Source organism: Rhinatrema bivittatum, chromosome 5, assembly GCF_901001135.1.
Source record: "Rhinatrema bivittatum chromosome 5, aRhiBiv1.1, whole genome shotgun sequence".
Taxonomy (NCBI): domain Eukaryota; kingdom Metazoa; phylum Chordata; class Amphibia; order Gymnophiona; family Rhinatrematidae; genus Rhinatrema; species Rhinatrema bivittatum.
The window spans coordinates 342,309,210-342,332,301 of NC_042619.1; the positions used below are offsets into that span (position 1 = coordinate 342,309,210).

Below are 23,092 nucleotides of genomic sequence, written 5' to 3' on the forward strand. Positions count from 1 at the left end.
TAGGAATTGAACCAGTTATGGGCAATACCTGTGACGCCAATTTCAGTTAAGCGTTGTAGGAGAATGGAATGGCTGATGGTATCAAAAGCGGAGGAGATGTCGAGAAAGGCGAGAATAAATGATTGCCCTTTGTCAAATCCTTTAAGAATATGGTCTGACAGGGAAAGTAGAAGTGTCTCAGTGCTGTGGGATTTCCGGAAACCGTATTGAGCAGGTGCTAGGATACGGTTATCTTCGAGGTATTCTGAGAGTTGTTTTGTTAACAGTTTTTTCGAGGAGTTTAGAGATGAAGGGGAGATTAGAGATGATTTTATAGACCTCTATCATCTTTAGCTGTCATTTCTCCAAGCTGAACAGCCCTAACCTCTTTAGCCTTTCCTTATAGGGGATTGTTCCATCCCCTTTATCATTTTGGTCGCTGAATCTTTTCCAGTGCAACTATATCTTTTGAGATGCGGCGACCAGAATTGCACACAGTACTCCAGGTGCAGTCTCACCCTGGAGCGATAAAGAGTTACTATGACCCTCTTTATTTACTCACCATTCCTTTCCTAATAATGCCTAACATTCTATTAGATTTTTTTTTTTACTGCTGCAGCACACTGAGCCAATGATTTCAATGTATTTTCCACTATGATGCCCAGATAGTTTTCCTGGGTGGTAACTTCTAATATGGAACTTAACATTGTATAACTAAAATGTGGATTACTTTTTTCTCTGTGTGTCACTGTGCATTTGTCCACATTAAATTTCATTTACCATTGGAGGCCCAGTCTCGCATAGTCACAATTCGCTTATGATTTAACAGCTCTAAATAATTTTGTGCCATCTGCGAATTTGATCAGCTCATTTATCATTTCCCTTTCCAGATCATTTATAAATGTATTAATAAGTACTGGTCCAAGTATAGATCCCTGAGGCACTCCACTGTTCACCTGATCATTGATAAAAAATGACCACTTAATCCTACTCTCTGTTTCTGAACTTTTAGCCAGTTTGCAATCCACAAAAGGATCTGCCTCTTATCCCATGACTTTTTCATTTTCTTAGAAGTCTCTCATGGGGGACTTTGTTGAAAGCCTTCTGAAAATCTAAATATACTAAATCTACCAGCTCACCTTTATCCACGTTTATTAACCCCTTTAAAAAACTGTATCAGATTTGTGGGGCAAGACTTCCTTTCAATAAAGCCATGCTAGCTGTATCCTATTAAATCATGAATGTCTATATGTTCTGTGATTTTGTTCTATAGAATAGTTTCTATGATTTTTCCCAGCACTAAAGTCGAGCTTACTGATCTATAGATTTCTGGATCTCACCCATAGAGCTCTTTTTAAATATTGGGGTTACATTGATCACCCTCCAGTCTTAAGATACAATAGATGAGTTTAATGAGGGGTTACAAATTACTAGAAATAGATCTGAAATTTCATTTTCAGAACATAAGAAATTGCCATGCTGGGTCAGACCAAGGGTCCATCAAGCCCAGCATCCTGTTTCCAACAGAGGCCAGAACCTGGCAATTACCCAAACACTAAGAAGAACCCATGCTACTGATGCAATTAATAGCAGTGGCTATTCCCTAAGTATAATTGATTAATAGCCATTAATGGACTTCTCCTCCAAGAACTTATCCAAACCTTTTTTGAACCCAGCTACACTAACTGAACTAACCACCTCCTCTGGCAAGAAATTCCAGAGCTTTATTATACGTTGAGTGAAAAAGAATTTTCTCCGATTAGTCTTAAATGTGATACTTGCTAACTTCATGGAATGCCCCCTAGTCCTTCTATTATTCGAAAGTGTAAATAACCGAGTCACATCTACTGGTTACATGGAATAGACTTAGTTTTTGGGTACTTGCCAGGTTCTTATGGCCTGGATTGGCCACTGTTGGAAACAGGATGCTGGGCTTGATGGACCCTTGGTCTGACCCAGTATGGCATTTTCTTATGTTCTTACTCGTTCAAGACCTCTCATGATCTTAAAGACCTCTATCATATCCCCCCTCAGCCGTCTCTTCTCCAAGCTGAACAGCCCTAACCTCTTCAGCCTTTCCTCATAGGGGAGCTGTTCCATCCCCTTTATCATTTTGGTTGCCCTTCTCTGTACCTTCTCCATCACAACTATATCTTTTTTGAGATGCGGCGACCAGAATTGTACACAGTATTCAAGGTGCAGTCTCACCATGGAGCGATACAGAGGCATTATGACATTTTCCGTTCTATTAACCATTCCCTTCCTAATAATTCCTAACATTCCATTTGCTTTTTTGACTGCTGCAGCACACTGAGCCAATGATTTTAAAGTATTATCCACTATGATGCCTGGATCTTTTTCCTGGGTGGTAGCTCCTAATATGGAACCTAACATTTTGTAACTACAGCAAGGGTTATTTTTCCCTATATGCAACACCTTGCACTTGTCCACATTAAATTTCATCTGCCATTTGGATGCCCAATCTTCCAGTCTTGCAAGGTCCTCCTGTAATGTATCACAGTCTGCTTGTGATTTAACTACTCTGAATAATTTTATATCATCCGCAAATTTGATAACCTCACTCGTCGTATTCCTTTCCAGATCATTTATATATATATATATATATATAGCACCGGTCCAAGTACAGATCCCTGAGGCACTCCACTGTTTACCCTTTTCCACTGAGAAAATTGACCATTTAATCCTACTCTCTGTTTCCTGTCTTTTTTAACCAGTTTGTAATCCACGAAAGGACATCGCCTCCTATCCCATGACTTTTTAGTTTTCATAGAAGCCTCTCATGAGGGACTTTGTCAAACGCCTTCTGAAAATCCAAATACACTACATCTACCGGTTCACCTTTATCCACATGTTTATTAACCCCTTCAAAAAAATGAAGCAGATTTGTTAGGCAAGACTTCCCTTGGGTAAATCCATGTTGACTGTGTCCCATTAAATCATGTCTTTCTATATGCTCTACGATTTTGATCTTGAGAATAGTTTCCACTATTTTTCCCGGCACTGAAGTCAGGCTCACTGGTCTATAGTTACCCAGATCGCCCCTGGAGCCTTTTTTAAATATTACTGGGGTGAATACCATCTGGTCCAGGCAATTTGCTACTCTTCAATTTGTGAATCTGGCCTACTGCATCTTCCAGGTTCACAGTGATTTGGTTCAGTCATCATCCTTGAAAACCATTTTTGGAATGGGTATCTCCCCCAACAACCTCATTAGTAACCACTTGGAAGTAACATTTTCTATCTGAGATGTCATAATTACATTTGAAGCCAGAGACAGTCTAAGGCAATCTGGGGTTGCTTTGCCATACATTACTTCTAGGGCTCCTATTTCAATGTTGTAGTGTCAACCCTGTCCCCACATCATTTGCCTCATTATGAATATGCTTGTAAGCAGGAAAACTGGAATTGGAATTATTAAAACATTTTAATAATTGCATTTTTGGCCATACTTTTAATCTTCCCGTGCCTTTTCATTTTGAGGCAAATGGTGAAGAGTGCAATTGATATTTTCTTCGAAATGAGCACTGGAGAGGAGAGGTATGTACATTTGCAAAGGAGTGAAAGCCTGAAGCTAAACAACCCAAAAACCTTCAGCATCACCCATGTGACCATACTCATAAAGGGGAAGAGACAGCACAGAGAAAAATACTTAGTATTTATTGTATTTGAAGTTTTAAACCTTGGCAAGAGTAAAGTTCTGCATATATTGTGAACTGCTTTAGGTCTAATTTGAGGAAGGCTGTATATAAAATGCAAGATTTTATCTGTAATCTAGTTTTTTTACCTAAGATGTTTTGGGTTAGCTAAGAATGATAAAAAATGGGAAATAATTAGCTTAGTTGTCTTTTTGTATGCAGTGTTTTCTATCAGAGACCCCTGTGCCATAGCTTTCTCACTAAATGTCTTAATGCCTAAATTACAGTCTTCATACTCAGGGATATACTTCTTTTCCCCATTTTCCAAAGAGAACGCTTACCTGAAGCCAAAAACCCCAAAACCTGCAGCAGTACCTATGTGAATGTAATCAAAAAGGGAAGAGGCAACACAGAGAAAAGTACATAGTACCGTATTTGAAGTTTTAAATTTTGGTAGAAGGAAGTTTCTTTACCTAAGATGTTTCAGGTTAGCTAAACAATGATTGAAGACAGGAAATAATTAGCTTACTTGTTTTACTATACTTAAAAGAAATTATATGAAAAGTCCTTTAGCAAAGATCCCTATGCCATAAATTCCTCACCAAATGTCTATATCTAAATAAGTCTTCCTTCTCCAGGCTATACTTCTTTTCCCAAGACAGTATGTTACATTTGGTGGCTCACGGGACGGTTCCGCAAGCTACCGGACTCACCTCTGCTGCTGCTTGACGCTGCCAGAGATCTCCCATTGAGCGGTGTCCTGCTGTCGCTGAATGTCGCCAACCATTGCTGATGCCGCCATCCCAGCCAGGCCGCTGCCTTCCCATTGGTACACGTGTGCATGCACGCACATAATATGTACACTATGGCGGGAAACCCGGAGCAGCATCTCCAGATGATGTCAGCCTGGCCTATATAAGCTAAGGCCTTGCGGCAGTTCCTTGCCTCAGCAACGAGTCTTCTATTCCTGAAGTAGGGCGTGTTGGTTCCTGATTTCTGTCTGCATTCTTGGTTCCTGTGCCTTGTCTTCTAGCCTTGTCTCGCCCAGGCTTGCTCTCCAGCCTTGCCTGGTCTAGTCTTGTCTTCCAACCTTGTCATCTCCAGCCTTCCTCATCCAGCCCATCTCATTCAGCCTCGCCTTGTCCTACTCATCTTTTCTAGTGTCTTCAGTTTGTCTCTATCCACTGTTGGCTTGACTCTTTGGATCTTGACCTCTTCCTTGGACCTGAACATGATTGCCTGTTGCCTGGACCTGACCACTCTTGCTAGCTGCCTGTCCCTGACCCCAGTGAGTCTTTGGACTTTAGTTACCTTCTCCGCCCTAGGGACCTGCCTAAGTCCTGGTGCTGCCTGAACCCAAGGGCTCAACCTGCAGGGGAAACAGTTGGTAAAGGTGAAGCTCCAGATTGTCCCGCTACAGGGCGTGTTTGCCGGTGTATGCCTCGTGGGTTTGCCCTCGAGGCTGCATCAACTACACCGCAGCACAAAACACTCATACACCCACCACCAGTCACAGAAATTAATCTAAAAATTAGTTATTTCTTTCTTCATTGCATGTCTGCTAAAACTTTACAAGTACCATTTTTTAGTAATATAAAAGAAAATATTATTAAAATATGGAGGACAGGAAGAACATACATTTTTTTCCTCTTTTTTTTTTTAAATCAATTTTTCACAATTTGGATTAATTTATTACAATTACAGAATTATAGAAAGTTGTCTTCTAAGCCGCACCCCTAAATTAATGGCCGAATCCAAGAGGGATGTTAGTCTATTAAGAATCTCTCCAATAAGATCCCAAGACCTCCAAATACAGCTTGTTCCAGTGTAAAACTCTGAAAGATCTTCCAAATGTTGAACCTAAACCTCCTATGCTTCAATTTAACTCTTTCCTTCCGTTCTTTCAGCTTGTAGAAATGGATGGCAGTCTCCCCCTCCTCCCAAGCCCATCGCTTTATGTATTTGAAGACTGCCATTAGCCATCCTTTCATCTTCTTTCTTCCAGGCTAAACAAATAAAATCCCCTTCAAGCTCGTCTCACTGCTCATATTACCTAGGTTTCTCTTCTAAGTTGAGCTCATGAAAATGAACGATTTTTTATCTCCGACTCTATAAAGAACAGATTTTCTGGTGCTTATGTGAAGAACCTAAACGTGCTACAGTAATCCATTAACATAAGAGTTGCCATGCTGGGTCAGACCAAGGGTCCATCAAGCCCAGCACCCTGTTTCCAACAGAGGCCAAACCAGGCCACAAGTACCTGGCAAGTACCCAAACATGAAATAAATCTCAAGCTACTATTGCTTATTAATTACCGTCATAGCAGTTTATAGATTTTTCCTCTAGGAACTTATCCAAACCTTTTTTAAACCTAGTTACTCTAACTGCTGTAACCATGTCCTCTGGCAATGAGTTCCAGAGCTTAACTATGTGCTGATTAAAAAAGAATTTTCTATTTTCTTCGATTTGTTTTAAATGAGCTAATTGCTAACTTCGTGGAGTGCCCTGCCGGTCCTATTATCTGAGAGAGTAAATAAAAGCAAGTTTGCTTACCATGAAAGTCAGTAGTTTTTTCCTGTATTATACTATTTTTACACGTTCTCCAGATGTTCAAGTATTAACTTTTAAGATCCCATTCATTCACAGAACTTTAGCAGATAATAAATCTGTGTTAGTTCATCATGCAGAAGGAGAATGCTTGCTTCTCACTTACCAGTAACTGGAATTGTTGAAAGATTATCAATAGTATATCGTGCACGAGAATTGCCTTAAAACTGCTAAAGAGACTATGTAGCTCAAACCATTTTTCTAAAGAACTGCAAGATGCAGTAATTCTCTCAGAAGCTCTTAAATATGATTCTTATTAATGTGATCTTCTTTTAAACTAAATAAAACACCTGTAGCTGATGCTATTAAGAAAAACAAAAAATGATTTGTGATTTTATACTTAATCATGGAATGTAAAATCATTAACTGATATTTTATTATATGTGACAGATTTATGTAATTTCATTTCAATTCTGCTTGATCTAGTGAAGGCATACTCAGAAATATCTTGATATAAAATGAATGGTCCGAAAGCGTAACTCTCTCCTTGAATATTCATTGTACTAGATAACTTTAAAAAAAAAATGTATCCCTTTGCTCGCAGAGGTGAAGATATTAAGAGGTCAGTATTCAAAAGGATTTGACCACTCTGGGGTTTAAATATATTCCTTCCCTGACAGATCACATTTTAGATGGATAAACAGGGGCTGGACAAGGGCTTTGCGGGGTAGAACAAATGTATCTGGCTAACATGGCCACAATTAGCAGTATTTGGTTGAATTGAATGGACAGGGGACTCTGATGCAACAGTAGGCTTGGCCAGTCTATCCTATGTTTGAGGTGTAGAACCCAAATCCACTCCCTTGTTCCAGGCTGCCCCTCATAGATAAGTTATAAAACAATAGTATATATTGTGCCTATCGGCATTTGTTGTAGGTTTCCCTTTTTTCGTAGCTAGGGATTCTCCTATTCTGCTTGTTATCTGTAACAAGTGCTCCCAGAGGAGTCTTCACAAAACCCACCTGCCTCCGCGCAGAGTTGGCCTCTCTCGTTATAATGCTAAGGGACAAGACTGTAGGGGCCCCTGTGTGAGCACAGTGGCATGGTGGGCATAACCTGGTAAGGCACAGTCAAAGTTCAGGACAATTTATCTTCATCAGATGATGTGAGGACTGACCTGCTGCTGAGCTGACCTCGGAGAACATCTGTTACAGGCAAGCAACTCCACTTGTAATTGGAGAGAAATATTTCTGCCAGTAAAAAATATAGTTCAGAATTTGTGTTTGATACTATTCAGCCATCCTGAGTAGGTCTTTGCTGAAGTAAGTCCCTGTATGGTACAGATTGGTAGGTATAGCATAGCAACATAGTAAATGATGGCAGATAGTGAGCAGAAGGACCCTCTTAGTCTGCCCAGCACTGATTTTTATGCACATCTTCCCAAATTCCCAAATGAAATCCAGGCCCAGTCCCATTCTGTCCCCATAACAGGAGAGGAGTGTCATTTACCTGCTTAGTCTCTTGCCAGTCTAGACTGAACCTGCCCTGATAAAGTTAAGTGTATGAGAGAGTGTGGATTTGGTATCAGTGTAATGTTTTGTGCTAATATTCTACAGTCTCAGTTTTTTTTTCTCATTCATTCATTGTTTTGATACCTGCAGCAGTGGTGAGCAAACCTGTGGGGCTTGAACAAGCCTGAAGGATGGTACACTGGCTGCCCAATCCGGGAAGGAAAAAGGGCTACACTGTCTAATCATAGTGCTGACGTTGGCTAACCTGTGGCATGCTTGCAGTCACCTGTTTTGGTGGGCCAGAAAGAGGAGCTGCTTCAGCTGTGAGCTGCTGGGACATGGGAACAGCCATTGCAGGGTTCAAAACCCAGGAAGACCTGCCACTCTCAGGCCTTCAGCCCAGGAGCAGTTCCCATTGCTATTAGGTCTCATCTGGAGAGAGACAACCGCTGTGATCTCTATCGGGGGGGGAAAGAAGTGGTGAGGGGGGAGGGGAATGATGGGCAATGAGCCAGAGAGTGTAAGGGAAAGAGTGAGGCAGAGAGAATAAAGGCAAAAAGCATCAAAAAGTTAAGAACATAAAAACATAAGAAAATGCCATACTGGGTCAGACCAAGGGTCCATCAAGCCCAGCATCCTGTTTCCAACAGTGGCCAAACCAGGCCATAAGAACCTGGCAAGTACCCAAAAACTAAGTCTATTCCATGTAACCATTGCTAATGGCAGTGGCTATTCTCTAAGTGAACTCAATAGCAGGCAATGGACTTCTCCTCCAAGAACTCATCCAATCCTTTTTTAAACACAGCTATACTAACTGCACGAACCACAATCTCTGGCAACAAATTCCAGAGTTTAATTGTGCGTTGAGTAAAAAAGAACTTTCTCCAATTTGTTTTAAAGAACAAAATTTTAAAGCATATAGACATGATTTAATGGAACATAGTCAACATGGATTTACCCAAGGGAAGTCTTGCCTAACAAATCTGCTTCATTTTTTTGAAGGGGTTAATAAACATGTGGATAAAGGTGAACCGGTAGATGTAGTGTATTTGGATTTTCAGAAGGCATTTGACAAAGTCCCTCATGAGAGGCTTCTACGAAAACTAAAAAGTCATGGGATAGGAGGCGATGTCCTTTCGTGGATTACAAGCTGGTTAAAAGACAGGAAACAGAGAGTAGGATTAAATGGTCAATTTTCTCAGTGGAGAAGGGTAAACAGTGGAGTGCCTCAGGGATCTGTACTTGGACCGGTGCTTTTCAATATATATAAAGGAATACAACGAGTGAGGTTATCAAATTTGCAGATGATACAAAATTATTCAGAGTAGTTAAATCACAAGCAGACTGTGATACATTGCAGGAGGACCTTGCAAGACTTGAAGATTGGGCATCCAAATGGCAGATGAAATTTAATGTGGACAAATGCAAGGTGTTGCATGTAGGGAAAAATAACCGTTGCTGTAGTTACACAATGTTAGGTTCCATATTAGGAGCTACCACCCAGGAAAAAGACCTAGGCATCATAGTGGATAATACTTTAAAATCGTCAGCTCAGTGTGCTGCAGCAGTCAAAAAAGCAAATAGAATGTTAGGAATTATTAGGAAGGGAATGGTTAATAGAACGGAAAATGTCATAATGCCTCTGTATCGCTCCATGGTGAGACCGCACCTTGAATACTGTGTACAATTCTGGTCGCCGCATCTCAAAAAAGATATAGTTGCGATGGAGAAGGTACAGAGAAGGGCATCCAAAATGATAAAGGGGATAGAACAGCTCCCCTATGAGGAAAGGCTGAAGAGGTTAGGGCTGTTCAGCTTGGGGAAGAGACGGCTGAGGGGGGATATGATAGAGGTGTTTAAGATCATGAGAGGTCTTGAACGAGTAGATGTGACTCGGTTATTTTCACTTTCGAATAATAGAAGTACTAGGGGGCATTCCATGAAGTTAGCAAGTAGCACATTTAAGACTAATCGGAGAAAATTCTTTTTCACTCAACGCACAATAAAGCTCTGGAATTTGTTGCCAGAGTATGTGGTTAGTGCAATTAGTGTAGCTGGGTTCAAAAAAGGTTTGGATAGGTTCTTGGAGGAGAAGTCCATTAATGGCTATGAATCAATTTTACTTAGGGAATAGCCACTGCTATTAATTGCATCAGTAGCATGGGATCTTCTTAGTGTTTGGGTAATTGCCAGGCTCTTGTGGCCTGGTTTTGGCCTCTGTTGGAAACAGGATGCTGGGCTTGATGGACCCTTGGTCTGACCCAGCATGGCAATTTCTTATGTTCTTATAAATGTGCCCCATGCTAACTTCATGGAGTGCCCCCTAGTCTTTCTACTATCCGAAAGAGTAAATAACCGATTCACATCTACCCGTTCTAGCAAAGCAAAACATGAGAAAATAAAGATGGGCAAATGAAGAAAAATTAGCAAAAACCATAAAAAAAAACCAGAAACAAAAGTTGGGCAGTGTGGGATGGAGTTTTTCTCAACTCTTAAAAAAAAATGTTGCCTGGCCCCTATGCTGTTGGTTTTTTGTTTTTTTTTTAATTTTCCAGCGCTTACTGTTGTGCTGTACGGCTTGTGTGTCTGGCTGTGGTGTCGTGTGAGTGCTTTGCACTGTGTGTGATGTGCTCTATCTACCTGTGTCTGTCTCTTCTGTCTAGGTGTGGGTTGCCTGTATCTCTGCGCCTGAAAGGGTATGAGTTCACTGTAAATCTGTGTACACAAGTATGGATAGTAACCCATCTTGGAGGGCCCCCGACCATTATATGAATGAAAGGAGGCCGTGACAAAGAGTTTGCTCACCCCTGACCTACAAGGCAAGCATGTGTGCTGAGGGAGAAGCAGTAACAGAAGGGATTCTGGGAGGAAGGCTGGTATTGGTTTGCAGAAATGTTCAGGTACAATTGTACCCTACATGATCTAGCCTGATAAGAGACTACCAGATAGAGAATTAGCAGTTAAATGAATTATATTTTATGTAAATAAATAAATCTAATGCAAAATATGCAAATGTAGTTTTGTAAAAGTGGAGTAAGGTATGCAAAATGAAATAATCCTGTTTTGGAAAAGAAACCACCACGGGCATAGAACATTAAAATACATTTTTGACAATCATGGCATGCTGAAAAATCTGATAGTCTCTTTAAACTAGTTACAAGAACAAGATGTAAACCAAGCATCTTTTGAAGCAGAAGTTATTCTAGTTTAGGGGCGTGGGATAAACACTGTGGATCCGTAAAGTCTAGAGGAAGTGAATGAAGAGTGGGTGGCTTGTGGGAATGACGGCTACTACCTGGAGATAATACCCTTATTCAATAAACATACACACGGTTAATGTGACTCCATTGTTCTAAGCTTCAACGGCAAGAGGAAATGTGGAAAAAAAGGATTTGCATTCACAAAAAAGCGGGGAGTAGCTTGCTTGTTATTTGGTTTGCTACTATCCCAAACCAAATAAGCCTGATACTTCACTTTCAATGCATATTCAGCATAGCTCTCTGCTTCAACGGCAGGGGTGAAAGACCGATACTTCATGCATATCCAGCACAGCTCTCTGCTTCAATGGCAGGGGAGAAAGACTGATGCTTCACGCATATCCAGCATAGCTCTCTGCTTCAACGGCAGGGGGAATGAAGAAAGGTGGATCTATATACAGACAACAACCAACAAGGACTGACTTATTTAGTCTGGGTGGGCGTGGGTGTGGCTTGCTTATTGTGGCGGTTGCTACCCCTAACTAATTGGGCTAGATATTTCACTTAGATGCAGCTCCAACACTGCTCTCTCATTAATGGTGGGGGTGGAAAGGAAATAGAACCAAAAGGTTACTAAGAGCCAAGAGTAACACAAGTATGAGGGGAAAAAAAAAAGTGCGAAACTTGCTGGGCAGACTGGATGGACCGTTTGGTCTTTTGCCGTCATTTCTATGTTTCTATAGTCAGAAGCATACTTTGTCATTTTTATTGAACACCAATGCTGTTAATATTATTTTCAAAAAAGTAATAGGTTACAGATTTTACAAAGATTGAGAGGAGCTGCCATGTTAGTTTGACAAAAATAGAAGTAGTTACAACCAACAGAGGATGTGGGTAAACCTAATGGGGGAAAGTTTCTTTAACCCTATTCACTGGATAATATATATATAAAGTGCTATGTTTATAATTCTGTAAATGATGAAATGGCAGTTAATTGGAAGCCATGGCTTTAATGTATTGTTTTGCAGGAGAAACACATTAGATTGAATTGTTTCAAAACCAGAGCGCCTAATTATTGCTTCTGCCACATTAATCTGTTTCTGAGTCAGCCTTAGCTTTTGGTTTGCTGCCTAGAGCATGGCCGCAGTTGTTCCACTTGGTTATTGCCTTCTCATGCATGAGTTCTTTATTCTCTTTGCAATTGTTTACTGCATATGTTGGTTGAATGCAAACTGATACTTGATTCTTTCCCTTTCAGGTTCAACATCCAATTTGAAGTCACTTTTACTGGAAATGCCTGCTACACCTATCTTTTTTTTTTTAAAAAGGTGTTCTCTGCAAATCCTACCGTTCACTTGATTGATGTGTGACAGAAGATACATTAGTGGTTTGCCAGTAGCTTGATGTGTTAACTTTAAAAATAAGAAGAAAAATGTGCTGTTAAGAGGGAAGTTGTCGGCATGAGAAGAGCTGACTCTGGTGTTTCCAGTTTTCTAATCAGTTTCAGTAAACAGCCTGAAAAAAAAGTAATATTTTCTCAAAGAATGCCACTGGAGTGAAGTACATTTATTAAAAAGAATCGTGTTGGTGAAGCAATCAGGAGAGACAGACATTTTTGCATCCTCTGATGCTGTTTAGCATGTTTTTTTTCCCATCATAAACTCTTCAAGTAGGGTATATTGATTGATGAGCGAGTGTTAGATGATAAATTGTTTTATGCTGCTTTATCTGTATTGGACTCCATTAAACAGTTTTTCATTTCTGTTGCCACTAAAAGCTGGCCTTTTTTTTTTTTTTTTATTTGGCTCAACAATAACCTTTTAGAACCTTTGGGAGCTTAAGTGAAGACAATTGATTGGAAAACAATTCGTACAATTATTAAATCAGGTTTTCAGCATGGCTTTGAACATTGCTCCTGTACGAGATACAAAATGGCTGACATTGGAAGTATGCAGACAGTTTCAGAGGGGAACTTGTTCTCGTTCTGACGAGGAATGCAAATTTGCACATCCGCCAAAAAGTTGCCAGGTTGAAAATGGGCGAGTTATTGCCTGCTTTGATTCTCTTAAGGTAAGATAGACATTTTTACATATTTTATACAGTTCATTGTTAAAAAGAAGAAAGCTTGATAAACTAATTTTTTCCTGTGTGGCCAGAATTATCCTTATTGTACATCTCAAGTGATCCTTAATATTTATTTAATTTATTTGTTTTTTATTTATTTATTTATTTATTTATTTATTTCACATTTTTCTATACCGAGCTTCATGGTTGAATACCATATCAGATCGGTTTACATCGAACGAGGGATAGAAACTTGTAACAAAAAACGGAACAATAAGTTATAATCAGAAAGAGAGCAAGAAAGTTACATTGAACAAGGACTATAAACTTGGAGGCTTTACAGCTTGGAAGTAAATAGAGTAAAAAAGGCCCGAGTAGGGCCATAACTTAAAATCAAAAGTCATAAGATAGTTTAATTGCGGAGGTATTGGATAAGAGGCATCTCACAAAGAAGGCATGGTTCCATGGCTCGTGAGTAGGATGGTAGATTATTGTGTGCCAATATTCAACAATAGTCATCATGTCGGTGTACATATAACAAAAAGTTAGAAATGTTACATTGTAAAAAGCTTAACAGTGAGAAGACTAAATGTAAAAATAGAATAAAAAATAAAAATGTGTATTTAAGATTAGATTAGAAAATAAAACGATTTTTCATGTTGAAAAAGGCTTTCTGAAAAAGCCATGTTTTCAGTTCTTTTTTAAAAGATTGTGAAAAAGGCTCAAGTCTTAAATCAATTGCTAAAGAATTCCATAGTATTGGGCCAGCAATTGAGAAAGCACGTTGTCTTGTTGAGATGAGACAGTATCTTTTAGGAGATGGAATGTCGAGGATCATAGATTCTAAAAATTTTAGAAATCCCAGCAGAACTATCAGTGCTGCTAACTCATCAAGTACTGGATGCTGTTGATGAAGATGTGGGAGTCTCCTTTCTTGGTCTCCATGGTAGCCTATAAATTGGACATAAAATTCAGAATTTAGAAGTCAATAGGTTATGTCATAGTTCAGCTGCCTCATAATTCAGTTGTGATAGAAAGTGCTATGAAGTAAGCAAAGAAAACGAGACTCCACTCAAATGCCCCACCAGGAAAATAACAAATCTTGGACAGTTACGGGAAAAAGGTCTTTCAAGATACTATGCTGACTGTAAGGATCTCACAGCACCAATTCTATATCCAATACATTTATGAATTTATACAGAAATTTAAACTGTTCATAAAATCGGATATGGGCGAACAATACTCTATGATCTGGAGAAAGCGGTCCGCCAACTCCTCAGAGTCTTTTGACACAATGGCAAGGACTTCAGCCACCTCCATTGGGGCTATACATATGACATGGCTGTGGACAAGCTCAAAACAAGAAGATGTGAATGAAAAACTAGCTGACTTCTCTATTTGGGAGGTAACTTGTTTGATGAGAAGTTGAGAGAAACAGTCGCCCAGATAAAAGAGCAAAATGATGCAGTGCAGTCCTTGCCCACCTCAGGAGACCTGCACCTTCCACCCAGAAGGCCTTACATATCCTACAAAAGGCCTTATTATCCAAGGAGATCTTACCTGCCATACCAACAATACCATCTCCCTTCACTTCAACCACAGAGACAACCAACACAATTGGTGTCCTTTAGAGGGTACCCTAGAGAATGCAGTCAGAAAACAACAACCATCAAGCAAACCAGGTCAAAGTTTTTGATACAACCAGAGATTTGCTCTACAACACAAGTAGGAGCAAGAATCCATCGATTCTTGATGGTTGTTGTTTTCTGACTGCATTCTCTCCTTGATGGAAACAAATCACCAAAGACCACTGGGTACTGTAGATAATTCAGAGGGGCTACCATTTGTACTTCTAAACTCACCCAGTTATCCCTCATACAGAGATCCTCCTTCTGACCCCTCAGTTACCATAGCTACAACAAGAAGTGACCTAGCTCCTCTTGCAGAATTGGTTTCAAGCGATATCCCCCTGTCCTTCAAGATCTGGGATTTTATTCCCAATATTTTTTGATTCGAAAGAAAATGGGAGGAATTTGACTGATCCTGGACCTTTGAAATTTCAATCACCATCTCCACAAAGAGAAGTTGAAGATGACATCTCTGGGGACCATTCTTTTCATATAACAAAATGATTAGATGTGCTCCTTAGACCTAAAGAATGTATATGCTCACATTCCCATCCACCCTTCATGCTGGAGCTATCTATGCTTCAAGTTGGGAACTCACAACTACCACTACAGAGTACTTCCATTTGGACTCTCTTCAGCTCCTGAGTCTTCATGAAATGCATTGCAGTAGTGGTGGCTTCCCTATGTTAGGATATCAGAGTATTTCCCTACCTGGACGACTGGCTCCTATTAGTCCCTACCAAAGACATACTTCTATCTTATTTGTATCTATCAATTCAGACTCTACAGTTGTTAGGATTCATAATGAACATGCCCACTTAACGGCTTCGATTTATCTGGGTGATAATAGACCTAATACAACATTGAGCTTTCTTGTCTCTAGAATGTTCACTCAAATCTATTCAAGGTGTCAACAGATTGGTAAACAACACACATTTCCACAGCCCGATAAGTACTAGTCCTTCTGAGCTACTTGACTGCAGCCATTCATGTTGTTCCTCTAACATGTATGCATATGAGACATCTCCAGTAGGGGCTCAGATCCCATTGGAATCAATTCCTCCAACTACTAACTTCTAAAATCTCTATCACATCTCATGAAAAAGGAAATATGCTCGTGGCTCCACCCTTCCAGAATACAGGGAGGTGCTCTGATTCATCTGATCCGGTACCAAGTAGTACTTCTCATTGATGCCTCGATTCTTGGTTGGAATGCACACACATGACATCTCAGGACACAATGTCTTTGGACAAAATAAAAAAGTCATCAAATCAATCTGCTACAACTCAGAATGATATGCTATGCATTACGGGCTTTTCATTAGTTTCTTAAGGGGAAGAGTATAATGATTCAAACAGACAATCAGGTGTCCATGTTCTCCGTGAACAAGCAAGAAGGAATGGGATCATGGACTCTCTACCAGGAAACCCTACACATATGGCAATGGACAATTCACAACCAAGCGATCCTTCAGGCGTCTTACCTGCCAGGTATCCACAACATAGTGGCAGACAGGCTCAGCAGAATTTTTAGCCCACACAAATGGTCATTACATCAGGACCTATTCGCAACCCACTGAATTAAAAATTAAGTTAATTCTGCCTAGTCCATTCCAGTCCTGTACGGGAAGCCTAGAATGCATTTCTGATATCCTGAAATACAGCCTTCTGTATGCTTTTTCTCCGATACAACTTATATCTTGAACAATACAAAAATTGATGAGGGAACAAGCCATGATGATTCTTGTCACACCAGGGTGACCGAGACAACCATGGTATAAGTATCTCATTCAATTATCCTCGAAGACAGCAATTCCCTAGGGGATGACCCCCTCTCTTCTTTCCAAGAAGGAAACATAGAAATATGATGGCAGAAAAAGGCCATATGGCCCATACATTCTGCCCATCCATCCAATTCATTTAGCTTTATAATTCTTATCACTTCCTTAGAGATCCCCTACAATTATCCCATGCTTTCTTGGATTCAGATACTGTTTTTGTCTCCTCCACTTCCACTGGGAGGTTGTTCTACACATTCACCACCTTCTCTGGAAAGAAATATTTCATAATATTACTCCTAATGGTGATAATGTCTCTAATGTTCAGGTAGAGGTTTATCTGAGCACCAGTGATCATCAGATGATGTCAAGGTCACAGGGATCACCTCAACTATTAATGACAAGTAGCCCCTTACCTTTTAAGAAAAGATCTGTTAAATCATTTCCATTAAAAAGAATGCAGCCAGCACCCTCTGAAATGTATTTTAGTCTAACTCCCAGGAACACAGATATCTAATAGGGAAATATATATTTTCTTAGAGAGATGCTGCTACAGGGAACCAAAGTGACATTTCCTTTACATTACAGGTCACCAGCTAGATGATCTGGAAAACCCCAACATCAAACCAAAATAGAAATTTTGGAAGTCATTAGATTATTATTGGTGTGCCAGAAAAGAGAAACAACAAGTTTAAATGTTTTATGTTAAGTGCTTATAAACAATGAAGTTTCTTCATAAGCAGATAAATTATGGTTCATCATAGATAAGCTACAGTTTTTAATGTTTGTAAGAACGATGAGGGATCCCACTAAGAACAGGGAATACCAGCAGGAGGAGTTCCTTGAGAGGAACTAACTCCTTGCGAATGCAACTAAGGACTGGAAGCTGAGCCCTTAAATAGGGCTGAAGATCAGGAGACGTCCAGGTGGGGCCAGGAGGATGGCCCTTTAAATCACTGAAGGAGGTGTGGCCCGCGACTTAGGAACAGGAAGCAGGAAGTTGTGCAGGACTATGGCCAGTGGCCCTGCACAGACGCTGACGATGGAGGAGCAGGGCTGGGCCGAGGAGCAGGCTCCGACATCAGCAGCGGCTCCTGCCGCTGCAGGAAGGGCCGGGGGTGGCTCCAGCCGCCAGGAAAGCCTGGGGACTGCAGCCTCTGAGCCGCGAAGATGGAGAAGATGTCAGCGGTGACTCCAGCCACGTTGGATCACGGCGGCAGGACCCGCCTTGCAGGAGAGACACCCCAAAGTCCGCGGCTCCTGCTGCAGGGAAGAAAATAGGCTGGCTGCGGCTCCTGCCGTGAAGAACGTCTGCGGCTCCGTGTGCGAAGGTAGGTGCAGGAGTGTAACACCTTATGTGCATGAGAGAGAAAAGATACTTCACACATTAAACTGCAAGAGACTGTTGGCGATTTACAAATGCCATATTCATCCTCACAGGAAAGCGACCCCCAGCTCTTTATTTCATATAATCCCAACAAGTTAGAAGTGAATGTAACAAAAAGAACTCTTTCCAGCTGGCTTGCAAGCTGAATTCAGCATTGCTCTTCTACTGCTGGCCTTGATCTCACTAACCCAGTTAAGACTCACCAGGCAGCTGCTTCTTCCATTGCATTCCTCAGAGAAGTTCCAGTCCAGAACATCTGTAAAGCAGATGCCTAGTAGCCAGTGCTACTAGGCATCTTCACCTCACATTACTGTCTGAACTCTCTAACCTCTGCAGACAGCATAGTGTGGAAAAGCAGTACTGCACCATCTCAATCACCAGTAGTCTGCTATCCATGCTGGAGTCCGGGTTGCTTAACAAAACTGCTCTGCTGCAACCTTCAGCTTGGGACTCCCCACAGATCATATCCTGCTTATTGATAGAAAAGAGCAAGTTTACTTACCATAAACAGTGTTTTCCATAGATAGCAGGATGAATTAGACTACTCTATGAGCTTTGAAACACTGGGGAGATTGCAGAAGCAATGCCGTTGCGGGAAATCCTGCACATGCTCAGTAGAGCTCAAGGCTCTATTGACTTGAAGAGATGGTTCCATCCAGTACTGCTTGATGAGGTCGCTCACCAATCCTGTCTAATTCATCCTGCTATCTATGGAAAACACCTTTTACAGTAAGAAAACGTGCTCATATCCTGGGTGAAAAATGTCTGCTCTCTGGTTATTTGCATGGATAGATTACTTATTTGTGACCACCATAATAATTTCTGGTAAAACCTTCTCATTTTTACTGAATGGAAATGTTTATGTAGGTATCTCTTGTGGTATGAAAGTTTATTTGTGGCAAGTTTGGTTGAGAAGACTCAAATTGGGCAAAGTGAAAAAAGAGTTATGCTATCTCTAAAGCTTCTTGCAGTAGTACTGGTATCCCATAAGTAGTTCACAGAAGGCATGCTAACTTGTAAAATAGGGTGCTAAAAAGTTGTGGGTTTTTTAGAGTAGGAAATATCTCCTCCAGGTAGAAACAATTAAAAATAGGCCCCAGCAACATTTTTAGGATGCAGAGAAAAATATTTTTCTTTCTTTCCTTTTTTTGTTTTCTTCTTTGCTTTGACTTGCTCTGTTGTCCTGTTCTCTTTCCTCTCTATCCCTTCTCCAGTCTCTTTATTTATTTATTAAAAATTTGTATACCGGTTTGCAAAGTTTTATAATATAAAATAAAACAAAAAGATCAATACAGACAGTATGGAAACACATCCTAAAATTATTCATTTTGTTACAATATTTTTATAAAAGGCCTAAACAATAAACATATAATACTCTCTTTCTCCCATCCCTTCAGTCTCTCCTCTAATAAGGCCCTGGAGTAATAGGTCCTTGGCCTGGCCCTGGCCACAATAGCAATTTCTGGCTTTGCAGCAGCTCCTTAGCCCGAGACCCTCCCACAGTCGTGTTTCCCCCTTCCCGTGTGGTGGTTTCCTGGTGCTGCTGCATTGGTGACTCCCTGTCCCTGACAGGGAGACTCTATCTGCCTCCCGAGCAGCGTCTCCTTGGTAACGATAGCAAGCCGGTGGCTCTTTGACCCCAGCTCCTGCTGCAGCAGCCTCACTCCTGCACAGGTAGTGGCTCCAGGCTACAAACGTTTTCTGCCTGGGTGACTTTATGTTCCAAGAGTTTACCAGAAATTGTCTCCTCTTAATGGATAATGGATGTTGATGTTTCCTCTTGCACAGCGACATTTATGAAAAATTACTGTTACGGAACGTCAGTCTGATTGATTGACTCCCCAATGTTGCTTTAAAATTGTTATAAGGTGACTGCTTATAATGTGAAAAATAGTTCATACATTTAGTTCACTTTATTAATTACTGCTTTTCTTCTGTCTAATGTATCACCATTATTGCAATAATTCTATTTTCTTGCAATAATGGACTATAAAAACATGACAGTAACGATGTTTAAGCAGAAACAGTCTCTTATTTGTATCAGTTGTGATTTTCATTATTGTAAGGAAACTGTGTCTCTTCCTTTAAGCTGTGTATTTCATTTATTATTTTGAATTCATATTTAGTATGGTTTTTTGCCTCTCTAAGCAGTATTTCAGCTATAACTGGCGAAATGATGCCTGTCCTCCAGTATCTGACTTTATCCTCAGTTTTCTACCTGAATGCAGACATTTATGAAATAATGAAATACTTCATAAGAATAAAATAAAGATAAAACATACTGAGGCAGGAAGGTAAAAAGTTTGCTTTTTTGCTGTCATCTTTTTACTCATTTCTCAGTATTGAAGAATGAGGCAGTCTGTGATCAGTCCTTGGTCCAGTTCTGTTTAATATTTCCTTAAGTGATATACCTGAAAGGCAGCACCAGGAAACCACCACACTGGAAGGGGAAACACGACTGTGGGGCTGAGCTGCTGGGACGGTCAACTTTGAAGACATGAGGAGGAATCTAATGAAGCTTGAGGAATGATCTAGACTCTGGCAGCTAAGATTTAATGCTAAGAAATACAGGATCATACATTCTGGGTGCAAAAACCCAAGGAAGCAATATGGTATGGGGGATCTGGGGTGATTATATCTGTACTTAAGGTGGGTAAGGCTATGGCAAAAGCCAGAACTATGCTTGGGTGCATAGGGAGAGGGGAGGCGATATTGCCTCTGTGTAAGTCATAATTGTATACAATTCTGGAGCCGCACCTTCAAAAGGATAAGTATATGTAATGGGGTTGGTCTAGAGAACAGCTACAAAAATGATCAACTGTCTTCATAATAAATATATGGGGACAGACTAAAATATTTAAACACATATATTCTGAAGGGAAGGAGGGTCTTGGGATGAGTGTGGAGAGAGACCTGTGAATAATGTAGGGAAATATTTGTTTACAGAAGGGATAATGGATGCATAGAACAGCCTTCTTGTGGAGATGGTGGACAGCATCTGGGTCAAGCACAAGAGGATCTCTGAGGCAGAAAGGACTATAAACCTGAGCAGGAAATGTAGATGGGCAGACTGGCTGACTGTACTCTATCTGCCGTTATGTTCTTTGTTTTTATGGAGTCATAATGTACCCAAACATCAATCCATATTCATAGAGAAGTACAAAGACGAGATCGTGGACTGCATCATGGACTCTTGTGGTTTGTTTACCTGAGTATGTTTTTAATGCATATTTGAGTGCATGTTTTTCTGTTCTGATTTTGTGAGATAGAGCCTGTATGTGTGTGTGTGGGAGGGTCAATGAGTGTGAGAGAGCTTGCATGGGTGTGGGAGAGAGAGTCAGTGAGTGTGAGAGATCCTGCATGTGGATCTGGGATGGAGAGAAAATGAGTGTGAGAGAGTGTGACTCTTTGTATGTGTGGGAGGGAGAATCAGTGAGTATGAGAGAGCCTGCATTTGTGTGTGGGAGGGAGAGAGAGAGTTAGTGAGTGTGAGTTTGTGTATGTGGGAGGGAGGGAGAATCAGTGAGCATGAGAGAGCTTGTATTTGTGAGTGTGTGAGGACCAGAGTTTTGTTTGAATGGGTGACAGAGCCTGTATGCATGAAAGAGATTGAGCATGTAAGAGAGCCTTGTGAGGGCCTCTGTTTGTTTGTGTGTGTGTGTTTGTGAGTGTGTCATAGAGAGAGGGAGTGTGCATGAGAGTGAATGTGTGAGAGCGTGTATGTGAGAGAGAGAACAAAGGTGTAAGTTAGAGAGTGTGCATGTATGGGTGAAAGAGGATAAAGTGTGCACAGTCCCTTCTCCCCAATAATCCATGACAGTCTAAGGTGACTGGAAATCAAAATTTCACAGGTATAGTGTCCTGGGATGTTTTTTTCACCCCTATTTGAATTATTGGATTTTATTTGATATGTCTGCTGTCTTAAAATATTTTATTGGTGTTTGGTAAATTTTTTAAATTTGTAATATGAGTTATTAATTATTGGATGTTGTTCTTTCATCAGCTCTTTTGAAATATTTATGAATCATATTGAATATGGTTTTAATATTAAGATATTTTATATTTCTTGGCTTTATTGTTTGTTTTGTTTTGTCCATTCTTGCGTTATATACAGTCTGGCTTGTTGTAGTTTCCACCTGCATGTTTCTATTTATACGTCATGGTCACTTTTTTCCATATTTGCTAGTGTATAGCTTCTGTGTGGAGATCTATGGCAGCCTGCCTTGTTCTTTTTCTTAATAGGAGGTGGATTGGTTTTAGGACCTGGTGTAATACTTGCAGTGTTGTCTTTTCTTAGATAAGGTGGTTACTGTTTGAATGCTGGCAGTTAGTGCTGTTTTGTTTTGGCAGGTTTACTATATTGTAATTGTAATTCAGTTTACTCATGGCTTTCTGGTGGCCAAGCCCACACCCAGCACAGATTGCAATAGGCTTAATACCAATTGGGTTCCAAGTGTCTTTTTTGTATGGTTTTCTGTTTAGTACCCAACAGTACGTGTAAATATAATATACATGTTATGTCATACTTTTTCCATGCAAAATCTGTTATAACTGCATAACTTTGAATTGTGTGTGAAGAAAGCTGTAAGCTTTGCCTAGGGCACCTCATGCCCTTGCACCGGCCCTGTGATGGCAGTGAAGGGGGTAAAGGGGTGCGATATCAGATAAAAATGACAAGATAGTGGGGGGAAGCTGGTGTTGGATTGCATAGGAATATGTATGCTCATCTACTCAAAGCAGAGGAATCTTGTTAGGAATTGGTGGGGTTGAGCCCCACAGGTCTCCACCGTCGGGAGGCAAGGCTGGCCGGGAACAGGCGCGTGTAGGAACTTCACCTGTGCCAACCCTCCTTCCCCCGCAGGTTGAGCCCTTGGGTGGCAGGGCTCAGGAGTGCCCCTGTGTGGCTGGTCCCGGTGAGGGCAGGCGAGTGAGTGCAGAGGGTGTCGGAGAGGTAAAGCACAGTTTGAGACGGGAGCACTCTGGGAGGAATGAGGAGAACATGTCTTAGTAAGTGCAAGGCCACTGATGGGAATGGGGCCGAACCAGGTGGGAGTGGCCGAGAGGAGATGCAGATGTAGAGACAAGAACCGTAGCCCGTAGGGTAAGGGACAGAGCGGGGATCCCGCTGTAGCAGGTGCCTGGGAAGAAGCAGCGCAGGGGTACTGCCTGGGACACAGCAAGCCGGTGCTAGGGCCTTCTGTAGTAGTTGTGCAGATGGGTGCCCCGAGGAGCGGGGCGCTGAGACACAGTCTGGTGAAGTGCTGCGCTGATCCAACTCCTGAAGAGGAAGGTGGCTGTAGCAAGGTCCTCAATGAGAAACGCCGTGGAAGTTCCAAGCAGCAGCG

At 41.0% G+C, this 23,092-nt stretch overlaps 1 protein-coding gene across 9 annotated transcripts in view; it reads left to right on the plus strand.

The window, feature by feature from the left end:
- MBNL2 (muscleblind like splicing regulator 2) overlaps positions 1–23,092 on the plus strand; it is a 218,886-nt gene that overhangs the window by 41,209 nt on the left and 154,585 nt on the right. For all 9 annotated transcript variants that reach the window (XM_029604468.1, XM_029604472.1, XM_029604473.1 and 6 more), the window contains exon 2: positions 12,149–12,960. In XM_029604468.1, coding sequence (XP_029460328.1) covers positions 12,787–12,960 — 174 coding nt within the window. In that variant the 5' untranslated portion in view covers positions 12,149–12,786. The remainder of the gene's footprint in view (positions 1–12,148; positions 12,961–23,092) is intronic.